The following is a 21,982-nucleotide window of genomic DNA, read 5'->3' as shown; positions in this document are numbered from 1 at the left end:
ATGGCAGAACAATGTTGTGTCTAACTGCCAGACTGGAAAGAACAGACAATCCCACTGAGGTGGGGGGAAGGGAGAGAGGACATGGTGACAGAGAATGTAACAAGTAAAGCTAAAAAAAAAGTAAGGAATGGGAGTGGGTTCACAATTTGAAGGTGTTGAACTCTAATAATAAGGCCAGAAGGTTGTAAAGTGCCTAGTCTGAAGGTGAGATATTGTTCCTGCAGTTTGCACTGAGATTCGCTGGAATATTGCAGCATGCTGAGGACAGACACGTGGGCATGTGAGCAGGTCACTTAAAAAGTCCAGCTATGAGAAGGTCGAATCATGCTTGCGCACTGACCAGAGGTATTCTGTGAAACGGTCACACGGTCTGAGTTTGGTTTCTCCAATGTAAAGTAGTCCACATTGGGTGCAGCAAATACAAGAGGAGGTTTAGGTAAAATGCTGCTTCACCTGGAAAGACTTTCAGGCCCTTCAATAGTGAGCAGGGAGGAGGTGAAGGGTTCTGCGGTTACATGGGAAGATGCCGTGGGAAGGTGGGGTGGTGATGGTGGTCAAGGAGTGGACTAGGGTGTCCCAGAGGGAGCAACCCCTGCGAAATGCAGCCAAAGGGAGTGAGGGTAAGATGTATTTGGTGGTGGCTTTCTGCTGGAGTTGTCTGAATTGACGGAGATTGATCCTTTGAATGCGGAGGCTGGTGGGATGAAAAGTGATCACATTGTTGTGAGTGAAGGGAAGGGGCAAGGGCAGAAGCACAGGTGATGGATCAGATGCAGTTGATGGCCCTGTCAACCACAGTGAGCGGGAAACCATGGTTATGGAAGAAGGAAGCCTGGTCAGCAGCACTGTCTTGGAAGGTGGCATCATCCAAACTCGTGGGATGCGTAGGAAGCAGCATTTCCTCTCATTTTCGTTCTGGCTGTGCAGCCCTCCAAGGTGCATGTGCAACAGTGAATCCGGAACCAAAAGTCAATGATACCATTGTGTTTTGATGCTTACTGATGTGTGCAGAACCTTGAAGCGGCATAGCCACACAGTTTAGAGGAAATATTGGTAGGTAGTTAATAAGGCCAGTTTGGTAATATGTGACAAGAAAACTCACTTGATTCCCCAAAGACTCTCCAATATTATATGTAAGAATCATGATGAAATACTCTCCGATTGTAAGAATGAATGCAGCTTCCAACAACACTCAAGGAGCCTGACACCATCCAAGCAAAGCAACTAGCTTGATCAGCACTTCATCTGTTAGCCTAAGTATCCGCCTCCCTCCTCCATTGCAATGCGCAGTATAGGTCACAATAGAGAAATCTTTAGAAGCTTCTTTCACAAAACCACCAAACCTAAAATTTCCACTACCTTGAAGAACATTAGCAACAGATACTTGGTGATAGCACAAGCTCAAATTTAACACCCATCTCAACTTGGGGCACGTTTGACCATCGCTTCACTGTTGCTGGGTCAAATCTGGAACTCCTTATCTAACAGACATTCAATATACTATGCAAATTGTCAGCCCAATTTGTATTCAAAACCTTCACCAATGAACTGCAAAGATCCAAGATGGGAGCTCAGCACAACTTTCTCAAGGGCAACAAGGGATGGGTGATAAATGGCAGCTTTGCCATTGACACCCAGTCACACAGAATGCAAAAAAAAAGTATTATTTGAGACTGTTAGTGGATGGGGGGGGGGAAAGAATTTTTAAAAATAAAATATTACTTTGAATTAAAACAGTAGAGAGAGAATAACAGCCCATCATTTGAAGGTGGTCCAGTACTTTGCAGATTGGATCAATCTCTGCACTTGGGTGTGTGACAAATGTTTGTAGTTGATATTGGGACCCTTGCTTTTCCTGATATACGATAATGATCTAGATCTTGGTGTGGAAGGGGCAATTTCAAAGTTTGCAGATAACACAAAATTTGGAAGAATTTTAAACAGTGAGGAGGACAATGCAGAACTTCAGGAGGACATAGAAAGTTGGTAGAGTGGGTGGATAGGTAGCAGGTGAGTTGCAGTTCAAATATGCATGAGGTGATGCATTTTGGTAAAACAAACACTGAAAGACAATAGGGGGTACGATTCTAAGGAAGGAGGTCCATGATCAGGGATTTGGACGTATATATTCACAGATAATTTGCAAGTGTCAGGACAGGTGGGAAGAGAAATAGATAAAGCATTTGGAATCCTTGTCTATCTTAAGAGGGGCACAGTTTACAAGAGCAAGAAAGTGATGTCCAACTTAAACACGTGTTAGACCTCAGTTGGAGTACTGTGTACACTTCTCGGTGCGACATTGTAGGAAGCATGTAAACGCATTCCAGAGATTGCAGCAGTGGTTTACAAGATGATTCAAATGGTAAGAACGTGTTATGAGGACTGATTGAAGAAGTTGGGACTGTTCGACTTGGAGAGAGAGAAGAAGGCTAAGAGGAGCTCTGACGAAGATTTTCAAAGTCATATGTGGGCTGGATTGAGTAGACAGGGAGAAACTTTCCCACTGTAAAAGGAAGAAGAACTAGAGGGCGTAGGAACTGCCGATGCTGGAGTCTGAGATAACAAGGTATCCAGCTCCACACCTTGTTATCAAGAACTAGAGGGCATAGATTTGAAATGACGTGCAGTAGAAGCAAGGGTAAAGTGAGAAAAACACTTGGAAATGTGGTGGAGGCAGATTCGATTGAGGCATGAGGCGATGATTTGGGGCAAAAGGGTCAAGGGTATGGGGGGGGTGAGAAATAAAGCAGGAGATGGGCACTACTCACTTGACGAGCAAGCAGCAATGGGCAGAAGAGCCTCGTTCAGCACCGGACCATTTGAGTGACCACCTGGCCCGCGCGTGGCGCTGGTCACGCGGACGGTGACGTGAGGGTCACGCGAGGCGGCGGTTAGACTCCAAATCGTGGAGAACGTCCGAGCTCGGTGATGGCACGCGCAGGTTTGGTGATGGAGCGGTTCGTGTCGCTGCTCTGCTGCCTCGGCCTGGCCCTCTGCATCCCCCGAACTGACGTGCAGCCCAAGCCGTGCCAGGCCCCGGAGCAATGGGAAGGCAGGGCCGTCGTTTACGACCACAACACGGGCAGGAACAATCGGGTACTTCTTTCATACGATGGCAAAAACCAGCGCGTCCGCGTCCTGGAGGAAAGGAAAGGCCACATCCCCTGCAAAAAGTAGGTTATCGCTTACACCATCCGCGCCAGTTTTTTTTCGGTTGTCAGGTTTCTCCCCATTTTTTTATATGTTTCGCTTGTCCAGAATTACATTCATAGCCGCCCACCCTTCCCTGTGTTCCTAAACCAGCCCACCCGAGCTTCGGAAAGCCCGAAGCGATTGAGAGGCTGATTAGAGAACCGCATTTTCCCAGTCCATGTAGGCCACAACAACTGCCCCAAGTTGACATCTATGCTTCATATGAGTTTACTGATCTCACTCGATCTCCCTTCCCTTTTCTTTTTCTCTCATGTGCTTATTCACTTTGGCCGTTTAGTGCCTTCCAACTTGCTAATACTGTCGAGTAAATGTGATTCCCCCTGGTGAATTTATTAAGGGCATCCACCCCCCCCTCCCCACCTCCTCTACATGACCATGGAGCAAAAACTTATAGTTCCTGAAGAAAGATCACTGGACCCGAAACATTAACTCTCCTTTCTCTCCACAGATGCTGTTAGATCTGCTGACTTTTTCCAGCCGTTTCTATTTTTGTTTCTGTTTCCAACATCTGCAGTTCGTTGGTTTATTGCCCATAGAGGTTGTTTGCTGCTTCACCTTGTCACAGCCTCAACAAGTCACTCCCTGAATAACTCGAGGGATGGAGAGCTATGCATCGTACTTTAGTCGTTGTACAATGACATGTAGTTTAAGGCATAACATTACAGAGATGCTAAAAGATTACTTGAATGGGTAAAGTTATGGAGTTCAGTGTGGCTTCATTCATTTGTGACTAAAAGTGGATAAAATACAAAGCTCTTAGAATGGTGGAAAAACTGATCCAAAGAAGTCTGTGACAGGTGTGCAGGTATTGAGATCATTAAAATGTCATGAACAGATATAGAAAACAAAGTTAGCAAACTGGCTCTTGTAACCAGAGGATCAGAATTCATGGAGGTCTGAGTCATGCTTTTGTTACACTTAGTCCTGGTTAAACTTTGCCTGGAGTACTGTGAGCAGTTCTGACCACCACATTTTTAAAAAGGGTGTTATGGCTTGGAGGATATTAACAGAATGTTACCTAGGCTTCTAAGGGGTTAAATTAAGTTTACACAATAAGGACTTGAAGTCAGAGGTGCTTTGAGTGAAGTTTAGATATTAAGGGGATAGATAAACTATTTTCATAGACTGCCAAGCCTAGGATTGGGGAAGGGGTATAATCACAAAAAACTGACAAACCTTTGGGGAGTTATATTAGTCAGAGTCATTTGTACAATTCTGGTTGCCTGCTATAGGAAGTTTGTTATTAAACTGGAAAGAGTGCAAAAAAGATAAAAAGGATGTTACTGAAACTGGAAGGTCTGAGTTAAATGGAGAGGCAGGAAGGGTAGGATGGGACCTTTCTACCATTAGTGTAGCAGGGTCAAGGGTGAGCTTGTAGAAATTTACAAAATCACAAGGTGTATAGATAGGGTGAATAGCCAAGGTCTTTTCCCAGGGTAGGGAAGTCTAAAACTAGAGGGCATGGGTTTAAGGTGAGAGGTTAAAGATTTAAAAGGGTCCTGAGGGGCATCTCTTTCCACAGAGGGTGGTGTGCGTATGGAATGAGCTGCCAGAGAAATTAGTAAACACTTCTTCGTTGAAGAGATATTAGAAGTTTGCCCCTCTTCAAATGACAATTGAAGCTAGATCCTTTGTTAATTTTTAAACAGATTAATGCAATTAGTTAACAGTCTGAGGCAAAGGTGAGATTGTATGAACTAGGGTTGCAAATCAATTCACTGAACAGCAGAATGGGCTCCTGAAGCCTCATGACCTATTCCTGTTGCTGTGTACTGATTCCCTCAGTAAATCTTGTAGTCTTCACATTGCATCATCCAATACTTTATTAACTAAATCTTGGATTTTTGCCCCCAGTGAGTTATTCCATACATTGATCACTAATGTGTGAGAAAGAAAACTACTTAACTGGCCATTTCAGATCAAATGTTAGTATGAAGATTGATTTTAGACAATTCATGCTAAATTATTTAATTTTCAAAAGATTACAAGAAAAAATCTGAGGACATTTGTCTATTGTTTTGAAAGTATCAGGACAGTTTATCAAAGTAGTGAATAACACTTGGAATCCTTCACCTAAAGCAGAGGTACAGAGTACAAAAGTCAGCAAAGTATCCTAATTCTGTATACAATACTAGTTCCACCCCAGTTGGTGTATTATGTCTAACTTCAATTTAGAAGGAACATGAAGGCTTTGAGAGATGGAGAAGCTAGTCTTTTTCTCCTTGGAGCAGAGAAATGCAAGAGTAAAAGGTAAAATTGCCACAGCCTTGCCAGACCATAGTCCTGACTCTCTCACTTGTGGTGGTTTAACCTGAAAATCACCATGCCTCAGGCAAGAGGAGAGTTTGAGGAGGAGAGTCCTTCATTGCAGCCTCAGCCAGTGCAGAAATTGAACTCAGGCTTTTAGTGTTACTCTGCATTGCAAACCAGCTGTTTAGCCAACTGAGCCATGAGCTAACCAACCCCATGTCCAGGAGTACGTTTGATAACAATGTTGAAAATCATGAATTGTTCAGAAGATTAAAGAAAGTGTATTTACATCAGCTGAAGAGCCAAGATTCCAAGGACAGAGATTTAAAGCATTTGACAAAAGAACCAGAGACAATATGCAGAAAAAAAAACAATTTATTAAAGTGGTTAGGATTTGGAAAGTAAGAACAGGAATTGCTGGAAAAGTTGAGCAGGTCTAGCATCTATGAAGAGAAATCAGAGTTAATGTTTCAGGTTCAGTGACCCTGCAGTTCTTTTGGTTTTTATTTTGGAAAGTACTGCCTGCAAGAGTGGAGTAAACAGATTGGGTAGTCTTCAAATGGAAATTGGATAAACTTAAGAAACATTGCCGGGTTATAGAGAAAAGTGTGAACAAATGGGACTAACTGGTTTGCCATTTGAAAGAGGCAGTTCAGACTCTGGACCAAATAGCTATCTTCCATGCTATACAAATGGTTCCATGAGTTTCTGATCTCTTGTCCTTTTCTCACAGTTGTCAAGTAATATTCTGGATTTACCATGTCCATTCCCTTAACATGCTTTCTGTGAAGATTGACAAGGAATATCTCTTCAACCTGAAAATGTTTTCCGTGAATTTCCTTAACTCATTGTCTCAACGTATGTGACTATCCTATGCCCCAAGTTATATTAGCATAGCAGAGACCTGAGTACAAAAGTGGCCCTCCTTTGAGAGACCTGATGGGTATATACTATTGAAGGATGCCTTCTTTGAAAGAAGAAAGCATTCAGTATTTCTTTTCAAACAATGTACTATTGCCAAAGTTTGGGATGATAACATAAGACAAAAGAATCTAGATTTTCTGTTCATCAGCCAAATAGCATCTCAACCTACACGATAATAACTTGTGAATCTCTGTCTGATGTCCCAAGCAGCGTTTAATTGCACGCTTCCAGGTTTCTTCCGTTTTTAATAAATTGATTTCACCAGTGAGGTTTAGCTGTGGAGTATGTATTCCAGAAGTTAGATATCCAGATGAGAGGAAGGACTTTTCAATTAATTTAGTGCCTGTAACAAAATATTCTAAGTGATTATACTAAATTAAAAAGGAAACTTTTAGGGATGTGCATATCTGCTATATTCCTAGCCTTCTGCTCTAAACTGTTTAGTTTCTTAAATTCTAAGGCTCAAGTGACTCCTTTTTTCTCCTAATAAAAAGCAACTATGTCACACTTAATTACATTCTATTTGCCATTTAAACCATCTATTGTTTGAGTCATTTACATTTTGCTGTATTTTAGTTTAGTCCTTTTGTTCTCCAAATTCAGCACTCTCTGTAGTTCCAGATTTAAAATAATTTATTTTCATGGTCTTTTTTCTTTCACTGAGGGTTGTGTCTTTGGAATTCCCTTCCTCTAAAACACAAGAAGATGCAAAATCCATGTAAATATTTTTAAGGCAGAGGTAGATAGATTTTTGATTAACAAGGGAATGAAAGATTGTTGGGATCTGCAGGAATATAGAACTGAGCTAAAATCAGATAAGCCAAATTCTTACTGAAGGGCAGAGTATGCTTGAAAGGCCCTCGTGTTCTACTCTTGTTCCTGTGTAACCCACTTTGGTGGCAGCACAGATCCTCGTACCTATTGAGAAAGTTTTAAATCCTTTTTCTGCCTCCTTTCAAACTGTTCTGCTAACTACCCATGACTACTTGCTTGCTGATCTTTGCCCTGACTCATATATATGGCACCTTTTACTATGGGTCTTCTGAAAGTCCATCACTACTGTGCCCACAGTATTGCATCTATCTACTCCCTGGAAGAAGACCTAATAAGTTTACTTAAACAAACCTTCCTATTTGAAATTCATGTTGACTACTTTTATTGCTTTTTTTTCACCACTGGGGTATGTAGACTATTGTTTTAGTTTTGTCTCCTCTTACGAAGGTGGGTGTTTAAATCTGTTGTTCTCCAATCCTTTAGCACTTTTATCCTAATATCAATAATGGATAGTAAAATTACATCTATTATAAAACAAAGAACTGTGAATACTGAAAATCTAAAATAAAAAGTTCTGAAGAAGGGTCTCTGGACCCAAAAGGTCAACTCTACTTTTTCTGTACAGAGTGCCAGACCTCCTGAATTTCCCTGGCAATTTCTGTCTTTGTTTGTACTTCTCCTATTGCTTTCTTGGTTCCTTTTTTGAATTTTTGTTGTGCAGTCCATCTGGTCCTGTGTGCTTGTCTCAAGTTTGGCTATTTCTTGAATATGCCATTTTTTATCTGTTGTAATATCTTTCTTGAATTCTGTCATCATTTCCGCTTTATTAGTCTCTTCAGCTGAAAAGTGGAACAAAGTATCTATTTCTGCCATTTTACTATCACATGCATCTATTCTATATCCCTTTTGTTTCGCTATCCTATTAGCCTGGCACATTTTTACAAATATCAAAATTTGCCATTGTCCTAATTTTAACAAAAGGATTGGAAAATGCCTGGAAAAATAGTTAACTGGGCACAAAATAAGTTTTTTTTTTTTAAAAAATGGTCTATTTCAGAAGGTCCAATGCAAATTGCTGCCGGTCAGATATTAAAAGATCTCTGAAACTCACTAATTAATTGTTGAAATAATGGTTGTGATATAAATGATAATCAAAAGCACTCCTGTCTCGCCATTTGTGTTATTTCTTGATTCAAACACCAGAATTGCCAGTTGATCCCCTCTTGAACTTCTATCCAGAAAGAAGGAGGCTTTCATCAGGTTTCTTTAATGAATTCCAAAGAATCTGTTTGTTAAAACCTAAAACATATTCTGAAAAACAAGGGAAAAACACTGGTTAAGATCTAAACTATAATCTGGAAAGATAACTGCATCTCTTTCATAATAAAAACTGATACATTCAACACAAGACACTCTGTGTAGTGTCCTTTGCCCTTTTTCAAAAAAAATACAAAACACACTTGTGTGCCAAGTGACTGAAAACAAAGGATAGAATTTGATTTCTCAGCCCATTAGTTTTATTTTAAATTTCTAATCAACTTATCCAGCAATGCCATCGCATTCTGGAGCAGGTGGGACTTGAGCCCAGGCCTCCACGCCCAGAGGTAGGGACTCCACCAGCCTTCTTGTAGACAAAGTTGAATTGCCAACAGTAGTGGATTGGTGGAAGATCTTCAGTTCAGATTGAAGTCAAGCTGGATCCAAGTCTTTGCAAAGTGGCTACAGTCACCTTTTTAAGGTAGTCAGAAATACTGATATTTGAAATCATTATCAGGTTCTTGGAGAGTGGGACGTGCTCCTGAGGTTTCCTTCTTTACGGACCTTGTGTATCTGAGAAAACCAGAAATTTAATTCCTGAAAGAATTGTTGGGCAATAACCAGCAGACAGACCCCCATGATCTTTTCAAAACCAGATTTTCCAGAAATTAAAGGCCTTTAAACGCCATCTCTTATATCACAAAGCTTTTTTCTTCTCTCAAGTCACTTTTCTTTCCGAAACAGCAGGTAGACCACAGAACACATTAAACTGTTGACTTGATTTCACAAGAAATCAGTTGTACAACCCTACCCAATTTTTGCAAAGTATTTAAACGGTTCTGTTTCTTCTACATTTCCACAATCCTTAAATATAAATGGGTATTTTCAAACACTGTGAAGATGGTACAAGAGTCTATACGTAAAGGACCAAAACAGTTTCAAGTACTATGACTAAATTGAAGATGCTAACATTATGCAAGTGTTTAGGCAATTTAAAAATTAAATTTAATAGATTTTTAATTGTGTAGGGTAATCTATAAAAACATGTTGTTAAATTTGTTTTAAAAAAACTTTCACCATTTTTAAAAAAAGACGTGGCCCTATATTGCATATTGTCTTGAAGTTGCAGAAAATACTTGAATTTACAATGGGCATTTGTTCGTCTTTGAAATCTGCAAAATTTTATTGTATAAAATATAAATATACTTAAAAAAAAAACTAATGTCTCCATTAGTTGCAATTAATTGTTCCTTTCTGTTTGTGAACACAGCACCCACACTTAAATAAAGCACTACATGATATTTTGAAGTGACCACAGGTTACAAGACAATCTACTCAGGTTTCATCCATTAATCTTATCCATCTGTTTTCCACCAGTCTTTGTTTAGTCTGTGTTTTTCATATTTAGAATTCCCTTGCCCATCTGTTTTGGACTTCCATCTTCTCTGACAGTTCAGCTAGGTCCTATAACTATACAACCTAACAATATCTAAATATTCTTGACAAAAAGAAAAATCAAAATTAATGTAGCTGTTATGGTAATTCTAAAAGATGCACTATGTATTTATTTGTCTTTTCAGCAATCAAATAGCTTAAGCTATTCATTGGAATTCAATCTAAACCTATTAGGTAAATTTGCAACTCTTAATGCAATAAGACTTGGATAAAATTGCACTTTACTTGTCTGGAATAATCTCAAGTGATGGCAGTTTCACAGTATACCTTTTATATGAATGCATGAAGAGAAGCAGTAATTGGCAATGAAGAAATACACCACAAATTGAGTGAAATGCATTCTGTGACAGCACATTAGGAGCTTGCAGTCCATCCTCATGGTTAAAACAAAATTGCTGGGTTTGCATTATAAATACAAATGAATTTTGTCACAGACATTTAAGGCTGATATCTCCTTGTAAGTACTCCATAAATTATGATCCGTGATCCTTGCATGCAATTCAACCTTGGAGGTGTAGAGAGGAAATAATAAAACCAGTGTCTCAACTCTCCACGTAGCAAAGTGCCCTTAGAGGTTTTTAATTTTGCACTTTTTTTCTTTTTCACTTTGGCATTTAGTCGATATTCCTTCGAGATCTAGGTGTTGTGTGACCGTTTTCTTTCAGTACATGGTTCCTCTTAAATTTTTCTAACTGTGCATACATGTTATTTATCAGGTTAAAGATCTCCTCTGTACTCGCCAGGCTGCTTTGCAGCCTCACTCTGCACAATTTAGTGGGAACGTTGGTCTCCATCCAATCTGTCTTTCCTTTCTGTCTTGCTTCCTATTTCTAACTTGGTTTTTAATTCACAATTTCCTTCTGTTCACTTTTATCAAAATTAAATTTATTTGGATATCTGGCCTTGCTCTCATATACAGCTAAATATGAAAGTATAAGCATTTTTTTGGCTCGGTTTATAGCCTTCACCTTTGTTCTGCACCAAAGCAACTCTAAGCTGTTACTGTTTGATATTTGATGACAGCAACCCAGTCCAAAAAGGCTGAGACACAATTTTCAAGCTTTCAAAAATCTACTCTTTGCATTATGTGACTTCACTTACCCTTACAGAATCTCTTGAAACAGCATTTGTCATGTTGCTCTTTACTGAAATGAGTAGATTATCGCGCAGCAACTAGATACATTATTGTTGGCTTGAGCATTATTTAACAACATTGCCAAAATGACCGCATGTTCTTCAAAGATGCTTATACATAATCACTTCTGTTTCTATGTAATGAATTACTGTGCCACTTGAGATGGCATTTGCGACGTCAGGGATATATTTAAATAATTCCCTGCATTTTTATATCTTTTGGATGGGCTGACTTGGTTCAAGGTATATAGTACTTTTTTGGAAGCTTCTAACTGGATTAATATTGATTGCAAATAATTAAATTGCCTATCGCCATCACAAAATTGCATGACCAAGATTTGTTTATATATTGTAGACACCAAAGGTTATAATTTGAATGGGAGAGGCCATTCACAAAAGGGTTGTGATTAAAAATATCCTTTTTGTTTCTTACCTGTTGGTTTAAAAACTTTTGACTGATTCATATCAACAACAAATGCTATACTTTATTTTTGTCGTACTTCTAGCAGCATGGGGTAATCTAAAAATGCAGTGACCTTTTTTTCCTTTGCAATGGAAAATTCTCAACAGGGACAATGTTATATTTTTGTAGCAATATTTTAAGTTGTGCCCTTCTTGGTACTGTTTTGCAACTTGTCCTTGAAAGAGAAGATAAAAAAGCATTGCCCATGTCAGTCACAAACATAGTTGAAAGCTTATTTAACAAATAGACTTCCATGAAATAGGCAAATATAGTGGATGTTTGTATGAAAGAACCAACATGTTTTTGGAGAATTTTGTCTCTAATGGCTAAAAATATTTGGTATGAATAATGTCCTAGCAGCTTCATATCAAACAACAGTTTGCATTTATCTAGCTGCTTTGAGACAATTTTCCTGCAAAGCACCTTACAGCATAATCAGACAAATAGAAACTGACTCAAAGAAGTTCTTAACTAAAGAGGTTTTTAAACAGGGCCTAAAATAAGAGAGGAACAGGGTTTTATGGAGAAATCAGAGCAATAGACTAAGGTGGCTGAAGATTTGTATAGCGTGGAAACAGACCCATCAGCCCAACTTATCCATGCTGACCAGATATGCTAAATTAATCTAGTCCCATTTGGCCCATATCCCTCTAAACCCTTCCTATTCATATACCCATCCAGATGCCTTTTAAAAGTTGTAATTGTACCAGCCTCTTCCACTTCCTCCGGCAGTGCATTCCATACAGACACCCATCCTCTGTGTGGAAGAAGTTGCCCCCTCAGGTCCTTTTAAATCTTGCCCCCTCGCCTTAAACCTATGCTCTTGAGTTTTGGACTCCCCTACCGTGGGGGAAAGGACCTTGGCTATTCACCCTATCCATGCCCCTCATGATATTATAAACCTCTATAGGTCACCCCTCACCCTCAGCTCCATGGAAAATAGCCCCAGGCTGTTCAAGTTCACCCTATAGGTCAAACTCTCAGGTCCCTATGATTGGACATATGTTGAGTGAGGAAACACACAAAATGGGAGAACAGCCTTTGTGTCGAGCCTGTCAAGTCTCTTCAAAATTTTTTATGTTTCAGGGAGATTGTTTGTTTGTTTGTTTGTTTGTTTTTGTTTGTTTGTTTCTCATTGTTCCAGTGTGAGTGCATAGGTCCAATTTCCTCAGCCTCTCATTGTAAGATGTCAGAATCTTTGTTGTTCTGCCTTAGTCTCCTTAAAAATAGATATACTAAAACTGTGCACATGTATCTGAGACAAAGTCTCTAATCCCCTTGTGATTTTTTTAAAAATGATATTTGCCTTCTGTTATGATGCCAGTCAAGTTTGAAATCTGGCTTGACAGTTCATGTTTTATTTTGGCTTTAACAAAGAAGCTTGCTGAGATCATCATGCAGTGTTGCAGATTTTATTTTAACAAAAGTTTTTTTTTGTAAAATAAATCAAACTAAAATAAACCAAAGTGTTTTGAATAGTGACTGTATAATTCCATTAATCCCAAAACACTCCTTTACTAGGTTGAGTGGGCAAAAATCTGGGAGATGGAGTATAATGTGGGAAAATGTGAAGTTCTTCACTTTGGCAGGAAGGGAAAAAACAGAATATTACTTGCATGGTGAATGACTATGGAATTTGAAAATGTAGGGGGATCTGTGTGTTCTAGTGTGAGTCACAAATAGTATGCAGATACAGCATGTAATCAAGAAAGCTAATTGGGTGCTGTCCTGAGAAATTGAACACAAAAATAAGGATGTTAATCTTCAGCTGTACAGGCCATTGGTGAGATCAGATCTCATTGTGTGCAGTTTTGGTCTCCTTATTTAAGGGATGTTCAGAGGAGATTTCCTGGAAAGAGGGAGTTGTCTTCTGACAATGGTTTGGGCAGGGTTGAGTTCAGAAGCATGAGGGGTGAGTTGATTGAACTATACAAGATTCTGAAAGATCTTGACAAGTTGTTTCCAAGGAAAAGATATTTCCACTTGGTGAGTCCAGACTACAGGTCATCCTTTTATGTCAGAGAATGGAAATCTTGTTTCGCAAGGTTGAGGCTTTGAGAGACAAGGAAAGTGGGACCATTGAATATTTTTTGACAAAACTAGATCTTGTAGGGCAATGACTTAAAGGTTATTGGGGATAAATCAGAATATGGAATTCAAAACAAACAGCAGCCATGATTTTATTGAATGCCGGAGCAGCCTTAATGGGCCAAATGACCAGCTTCTGCTCCTATTTTGTATAGACTGTAACGTCAGCTCATTTGAAATAGGTGAAGCCCCAACATTGAAACTTGCAACATTCCATTAGCTACTGCCAGCCAAACTAAAGCACTGGACTTGGATCTATATGTACAGAATTAATGAAGATGGCAAGGCAGGTTGCAAAAATACTTGTCAAGCCCAGGATCCCACATTCTTTACGTTATATTAAATCAGTGTACAGTAATGGTTCCTGTCTCAATTGAAGTATTGTGCTAAGCCCTGGGGTTTGATTTAGGTGTGTTGTTCCTTTAGAGAAATGGCACAGAATGATGGATTGAATGGCTTCAATGTACTTCAGCCATTCTACAATCCAATACTACTTTATATTTAGTAAGAACTGCCAATGCTGGAGTCTGAGATAACAGTGTGGAGCTGGAAGAACACAGCAGGCCAGGTAGCATCAGAGGAACAGGAAAGTTGACGTTTCAGGCTGGGACCCTTCTGTTCGGTAAACATTCTTCTATCCATGCCAATATTACTCCATTTTGTGGGCCCTGTGTATTATTATCAAATGCAGTTGGGCTGTGTGGAGTTTACACATTCTACCTGTGTCTGCGTGGTTTCCTCCCACAGTCCAAAGATGTGCAGGTTAGGTAGTTTGGCCATGGCAAAGAGACTAAGGGGATAGGGAGGGGAGCTGAGTCAAGGTGGAATGCTCTTTAGAGGATTAGTGTAGACTCGATGGACCAATTGGCCTCTTGCCGCACTGATTCTTCTATGATTCTACAATTACCCCTCTGTAAAATGTGAATCAGAGATAGTAGGAACTGCAGATGCTGGAGAATCCGAGACAACAAGGTGCAGACCTGGATGAACACAGCAGGCCAAGCAGCATCATAGCTGCACCTATGATGCTGCTTGGCCTGCTGTGTTCATCCAGCTCTGCACCTTGTTGCCTCTGTAAAATGTATTGACTCTGATCTAAGAGGAGAGTCGATCTTTGTCCAGGAGGATTTTAAGGATGGAGAAGCAGGGCACAAGTACAAAAGCAAAATCAAATTTGAAATTGTAACAAATATGCTGGAAAATCCCTTTAATCAGGCAGTATATTGGAGAGAAGCAGAGTCAATCAACATTTCATCAGAACTAAAGATTAAAAGTGCAGAAGTTTTAAGCTGGGGGGTGCAGGTGGGAGAACAAAAGGGAAACTCTGTATTGGTAGAATTGGCACTGCATAAATGAAATCTTTCTTTGTTACAAAGATCTAATGATATTATTTTCCACAATTTTTATTTCATTCCTTCTAGATTTTATGAATACATTTACCTATTTAAAAATCCAGTCCTTTTCAAGATTGAGCAAGTGACAAAGCAGTGCTCCAAGCTACCTCTCACTCAGCCATGGGATCCATACGATATCCCTGAGAACTCCACTTATGAAGATGAATACAGTATTGGTGGGCCAGGAGACCAGATTAAGATCCAAGAATGGTCAGACAGAAAACCTGCTCGTAAATGTAAGTAGCATTCCTTTTCTACAGTTCAGTAAAGTGTCATGATTCAGTCTCTTTGAGACACTGCAGTGTGAAAGGCACAAAAGTTATGTTAGTATAGTGGAAATGTTACAAGTAATAGCGGTGTGGAATAATGACCCAGAGTCATGAGTCCAGGTCTCACTATAGCAGCTGAGGAGTTTGTTCAGTTAGTTAAATAATTATGTACTAAAAACCAAGTATCAGTAATCCATGTGACCGGATTGTTGTAAAATCTCATCTCATTCACTGTCCTTTTTTTAAAGAAGGAAACCTGCTCTGACATGTGACTCTACCATAGAATCCCTACAGTGTGGAAACGGGCCCTTTGGCCCAACAAGTCCACACCGACCCTTGGAGCATCCCACCCAGACCCATCCCCCTAAACACTATGGGCAATTTAGCATGGCCAATCCACCTAGCCTGCACATCTTTGGACTGTGGGAGGAAACCGGAGCAAACCCACGCAGACAATGTGCGGAGTTTGCACAGACAGTCACCCGAGGCTGGAATCGAACCCGGGTCCCTGGCGCTGTGAGGCTGCAGTGCTAACCACTGAGCCACCATGCCTGCAACAACATTGTTACTCTTACTGCCCTCTGAAATATCACAGTAAGACACTTGATTGTGTTCAAAAATGCAGCTCACGATCTTTTTCTGAAAGATAAAAGATGGGCACAAATGCTAACTTACTAATGATGCACACATCCATGAATGACAGTTTAAATTGTTGCATTCTTGATTTCTTGTTTGAGGAAATGCATTGCAGCTAGTAGTCAGATCTGATTGTATTGGCTTAACACATTACCATTGTCAGTCACAACCCCTCACGGGGATGCTATTATCAGTCTTAATGTTAGAAAGTTGTGAAAATTCTCTGAAAATATTCATGTCTCATTGAGAACGCTCTTCAAAAGTATGTTTCAACAAACGGTACATATATTAGTGTAAAAGAAAATTCATAGATGGTTATAGAGCAAATTTTATTCAGAGAGCAAAACCTGATCATGTAGATGTAAACTTAGTCTGTTTCTTTCCACTAAGACAATTGATAGTGGCAAAAGTATGCTACTTCGTCTTCCAAATTGTAGAAATTTGACTGTGGTGATGGTTTTACATGAGCCATTTTTACATCACATATGCTCAAGCTCCTAGAGAAATTGTAGCAGTCACTTTGGAGTTCAGTGTATACTACCTGGTGTAAATACAGTAGATTTTTAAAACCAATAACTGCAATTCAGAGTGATTGGCATCCGTGTCTGTTTTAGTTTTGTGACTGAATTAGAATCCTAAAATTATTACTTTTTAATGCAAAATGATTGTGTTTAACATAGTTAACTAGATGTCCAGTTATCTATAGTAGTAACTTGTTGCATTGTAACATGTAGAAGTTAGCGAATAGGTGGCCTATTAAAGCTATTTTGAAGATAATCTCTTACATGTTCAGTAAAGGTTAAATATTATTTGAGACAGCCTCATTGTATAATCAGACCATAGGTTTTCAAGCCTTGAACATGCATTATTTTGCATTATATAATTTAAAACTTTATCACTGTCATAAGGTTGATTACTGGGGTGAAGTGGTACATCACAAAATGTACTGGGGCAATGTAATGTCTGAGTATACCTCAAAAGATTATGCATCTTTCAAATTCTCTATTCTGGAGAATTATGGTGGCTGTCATTGGATATATTTGTCGGTGAGATTATTGAACAATAGGGAAGTCGAGAGTTCTGCAAAATAAGCTAGAAAGTGTAGTTGAGTCCAATATAAGATCAGCTGTGAACTTATTGAATGGCTGAGCTGACTTGAGAGGCTATATTGCTTACTCCTGTTCCATTTATTACGTTAACATTCATGAGCTGAGAAACTAGGCTTCCTTGAAGATGGATGAAAATTCAAAAGAGATAACTGTCGGTGAAGTAAAAGAACTTTAAAATAATACAAATGAAAGTGTTTTGACTAAAATAGAAAAATCAGTAAATGTAGATGCTTTGCTGCAATCAATGCGTCTTCACATATCCAGTGATACTGATATTTACATGATGTACTGCAACATAATCTTTGGTATTAGAAAGTCAAATAGTTCAAATAGCGTTTTCAGAGCCAGCTTGGACTGGCAGGCTAACTAGCCGCCTAATGGTGTTGTAGCATTTCAGTACTTCCATCAATTACTTTAAATGGTAGACGTTTATAGATAAAATGTAACTGCTTCGTAGTGTGCATGTGTACGTTGACTGAAGCACCAAAATTTAAAAAATAACTTGGTCTCCATTTTATTATGTTTGAATGTAGATTTTCTATTTCTCGGTATCCTGTCTATCTCCCTCCAACTATAAGCTGACCTGAAAAAGTGCATCAGAACATAATTTGATTCAAAATGTAATAAAATGTCTTGTTTTTTAGTTGTTGGCAAGAGCCGAGACATGTCAAAGCTCATTTAGCTTTTAAAAATTGTAATTGGATGGGAAAGCTTCAGCCTCTGTAAATTCTCAAAGCGATACAAATATTTTGATATCTTTTTCTTGAAAATATTACATTATTTTTCTTGTTTTGTCATTTAAAACCTTAACCATGTCATGCATTAAGACATTGGGAGTAAAATAAGCCAGCTGTAGAACCAATGTTGGAAATGGGAACTCCCCAAAGAGAAATACCTATATTTGGAGTAAATGATGAAATGAGAAATAGTTCTATTATTAAGCTGTAGAAAAAACGTGTGATCAGTGCAGCATGTCATGACACATTTATGACTAACTCCAGGTACCTCCTATGAATTGACTGGTTGCCAAACCAAACCCTGGTTCAACTGGCAGGAAGTCTCCTGATATAGTGCTTAAGGTGTTTTTCAAATGTTCTTTAGCTATATTTTCAAGTAGTTGCTGGAATATCACTTGTTTCTGACTACATTAATTTGCTATTTATCATCTCAATTGCAGGTAATTAAATGAATATTTTGATGGTACTAACTAGCAAATTACTTAAAATACCTTGAAACAATGTGGGATTAGGAGAGCTCATTTAGGAATTGGCATGAAGTGGAGGTATCCTGTTAAAACCACAGAAAAATGTGGAGATAAATTCTTTTCTCATCTTCTAATTTGTAGATCAAATTAATTTGATACATCCTAAACATCACAAATGTTCAATGCAGAATTCTGCTTCCAAAGAAGATTTTCATTTAAAGTATAATCCAGGTTTGCCCAGCCTCACCAGAGTGCATGAAACATAGTCACTCGCATTTGAATCATAGAATCCCTGCAGTGTTTAAACAGGCCATTCGGCCCAACAAGTATACACTGACCCTCTGAAGAGCATCCCACTCAGACCCATCCCCCTACCCTATCCCTATAACCCAGCATTTCCAATGGCAAACACACCTAACCCACACATCTCTGAACACTGGGTAATATAGCATGGCCAATCCATCTAACCTCCACGTCTTTGGCGTGGTGGCCCCGTGCAGACACAGAGAGAACGTGCACACCCCTTACAAACAATTGCCTGGGAGTGGAATCGAACCCAGGTCTCTGGTACTGTGAGGTAGCAGTGCTAACTACTGAGCTACTGAGCCACCGTGCCACCATCTAAAATCAATAGTCTTCTGGTGCAGTAATCAATGTGTGGGTTGGCAGCAGAACTCTCTTCCCCCATTTGTACTCAGCATATATTCAGCACTAGTCTTATAACTATCCTTCCATCTCAAGTTAATTATAAAATTGTAAGTATCTAATAGAATCTTGTTCATTAAATCAAAACCAATGTTTGATTCAAAAGTGTCACGTTTACACTGAATTATCAACATCATCTGGTACCCATGTAAATTAATTAAGGATTATGCTGACTTTTCTAATTTGTGTGCTGTTTAGAGTGCACAAAACCAAGTGATCATGGAACCAACTGATTTTGAGCAGTTTAAGGTTTTGACTTTGTATGTATCTGAAAAATTTCCATCTGTCATCCTCAGTGTGTTACCATTGCTAAGATTTGTCTTGAGTCAGATTTCTGTGCTCAAGCCTTGCTTCAGTGTTTGTGTTGTTATTGTGGCCTAATACTTCAGTATGCTACTTTCTATTGACAATCCTAGTGATATCTAAGCCATTCTTCCTTGCCACTCTGTGCTGCATATTTTTCCTTCCTTCCTTCCATGTTAGTTTGTACCCCCAACTTGCTCTTCTCAATTCTTCAGTACTCATCTTCTATCAACTATGTGCTGCTAATCCATGTTTAAGTTATTCTGGATAAGCCTGGCTTCCCTCTACTTTTCAACATTCCCCTGTAGAATCTATTGAAGTAGTTGTCACTGGCTTCTTGCAGGAGCATTTCTCACCAGCCTTGCAGGAACACACTTGCTGTGTGTTGATCTGACTCCTCTGACTTGTCTTTGTCCTGCTAATGATGCAATTGGTGATACCATGCCTACTACTCAAGTTTATATGCAATGTGGATGCCATCAGCCCCAACCAACCAGTTTCAAACTGTGACCCTTATCACCAATAGCTAAACTTGGTCTCTTTACAACCCCTCACCCCACTCCCAACTCCTTTTGGCACCTTCTTTCAGCACCTCATCTTTGTTGATATACTCCTGCTAGCAGAGCAGGCTCAGTACTTTGCCATCAGATTTTTAGGTATTTTTTAAAAGCATGGCAAATGGCATTCTAGCATGAATTAATGTTATGTTAGAATCCACTTTAATTTTAGTGGGCAAATTCAGTAGACTTTGCAGATCATGAGAACATACTTAAATGTTTATTTCTCTGCTGATTTTTTTTTTTCCTTCCCACAGTTGAAAAATGGATTGGGGTATACACAGTTAAGGATTGCTATCCAGTGCAAGAGACATACACCAAGAGCTACAATGTAACAACATCCACTCGCTTTTTTGATCTGCAGCTAGGGATCAGTGACCCATCTGTCTTCACCCCACCAAGCACCTGCCAAGCAGCCAGCATGGAAGAGATGAGCAATGACTGTTCATTATTGGTATTAGCTTAGACAACACAGTACCATTTATCAAGTGCATCTGTCAGTTTCAACTTTTTCTGTAAAACACATCAGTTGTCAACTCCTTTTGGCAGCTGGTGTGTAAAGGTGTCTGTTCAATTCACTGTGTAGGAGTAGAACTGTTCTATACACAATTCAATCATTGACTGTGGTGTTACCAAGAAAAACTTGGATGTTTTGCTTGTAGCTTCCCTGTTTGGAGATAAACATGCTTCAGAGTAGCCTTGCATATGGGTGATCTGCATAGCTGAGCCTACCTGTGAACTAGCTGCCACCTAGTAATAGTATTGCTACAAACATATACAAGTAATTAAATGTAGTTGAAATTAAATCAACACATGAGAACTACAATTGTTAAACCCAAGTAATAGGCTAGATATAGTCCTATTTCGGTACTCAACAATGAATGTGATTGAGATTTTATTATAGCATTTGTGTGCATTATAAGCACCATTTAAAAATATTTAGAAAGGTTAATGCTTTGCTTTGAGCAACAGTATCCTTTTTGCCTCAAGGGACAGAGAATTTTTTTTATTTCACCTTTGTTGTGCTTGAGGAAGAACACATTAATTGAGTTGTTTTTCAGTATCAAATTGCTTTTGCAATGGTGCAATTAAAAGTGGGAAATTTGCTTAATACCACTTCAAGAGGTGCTATGCAGGCTTATGTCAGTTTCTGTAAGATGCAGATAGTTCTGTAGAGTATCATCTGAAATTGATGTTGAGAACAAATTTCTTCATGAGGAGTTTAACTTGGGCATCCTGAGTAGACATTAACTGTTTCTCCAGAGCAGCTGGGATGTTAACTGTCTGCTTTGCTGTCCAAAGTACTGTTCAGGCTCCCATCTTTCGTTAAGAAAAACTATCCAGTTTATTGTTTTGAAAGTGTGATTTAATGAGCTACATGGAAGAACTATTGATTACTATTGCACATTTTAAATCAGTAATTCTCTTAAAGATGTATTTGTAAATTGTGTTATTTGTGCAGTCAGTTCTTGCCATATTTAATATTTTTTTAATTATGACTAATAAAATTAAAATTAAAGTTTTCCTCAATACCATTTGGTTTGTCTATACAGACCCTTACTTTAATCTTCTACTTGCAATATAAACAAATGTCTAGAATTTAAATAATGCTGTAAACAATGATTCCGCATTTATTAAGTGGGCCAGTTTTGTTTTCAGGTGCTTCTTTGTGATTTTTGTTAACTGATTTATTAGATAGTTTAGTCACATTGTCAACATGGGTGCAGAAGGTTTTTCACAATAGAGTATTCGAACTGTCAGAAGCAGAATTAGAAGAAGTTATCAATATCCTCTTATAAACCTTCATTTAAACTTGCAGCTACAACTCAAGGAAAACATTAATTTCCTAGACACCACAGTATTTACATTGGCACAAGACTTGCATAAATTAACAACATCTTTTGTTTTCAGAATAACTGACACTTCTAAACACACAGCCATCTCCATGTTCTTCACTAAGCTGGCAAGATCACAGCTAATGTGTTTTCATCACAAACATACAAAGCTGAAATATATTTGCCTTTTAATAAGATAACAATTAAGTCACCAGGGTCTTACCAGACCATAGGGGTGCATGCTAATTAGAGAGCAGTGGATGACTGGTGGTGGTTTGACCTGAGGGTGAGGGGAAAATCCTTTATGGTAACCTCAGCTGGTGTGGGAATTAAACCCATGCTATTGCATCGCTCTGCATCACAAACCAACTGTCCAGCCAACTGAGGTAAATCAATCCATTTTTTAAAAATT

At 38.9% G+C, this 21,982-nt stretch overlaps 1 protein-coding gene across 1 annotated transcript; it reads left to right on the top strand.

Moving 5' to 3' along the window:
* The first annotated feature begins 2,857 nt into the window (after positions 1-2,857).
* On the top strand, positions 2,858-21,264 carry epdr1 (ependymin related 1). Its single transcript, XM_020530586.2, has 3 exons — positions 2,858-3,173; positions 14,980-15,188; positions 19,993-21,264. The coding sequence occupies exons 1-3, from the start codon at positions 2,929-2,931 to the stop codon at positions 20,199-20,201; spliced, it is 663 nt and encodes a 220-aa protein (XP_020386175.2). The 5' UTR covers positions 2,858-2,928; the 3' UTR covers positions 20,202-21,264.
* The last annotated feature ends 718 nt before the right edge of the window (positions 21,265-21,982 follow it).

The sequence above is a fragment of the Rhincodon typus genome, chromosome 4 (assembly GCF_021869965.1).
Source record: "Rhincodon typus isolate 14 chromosome 4, sRhiTyp1.1, whole genome shotgun sequence".
Lineage (NCBI taxonomy): Eukaryota > Metazoa > Chordata > Chondrichthyes > Orectolobiformes > Rhincodontidae > Rhincodon > Rhincodon typus.
This window is presented reverse-complemented; position numbering and strand designations above follow the sequence as displayed.

Bases quoted from the DNA above. Each gene is read 5' to 3' on its own strand.
- epdr1 (XM_020530586.2), top strand. From the start codon at position 2,929: ATGGCACGCGCAGGTTTGGTGATGGAGCGGTTCGTGTCGCTGCTCTGC. The intron at 3,174-14,979 runs GTAGGTTATCGC...CATTCCTTCTAG, and splicing joins GGCCACATCCCCTGCAAAAA to ATTTTATGAATACATTTACC. The intron at 15,189-19,992 runs GTAAGTAGCATT...TCCTTCCCACAG, and splicing joins CAGAAAACCTGCTCGTAAAT to TTGAAAAATGGATTGGGGTA.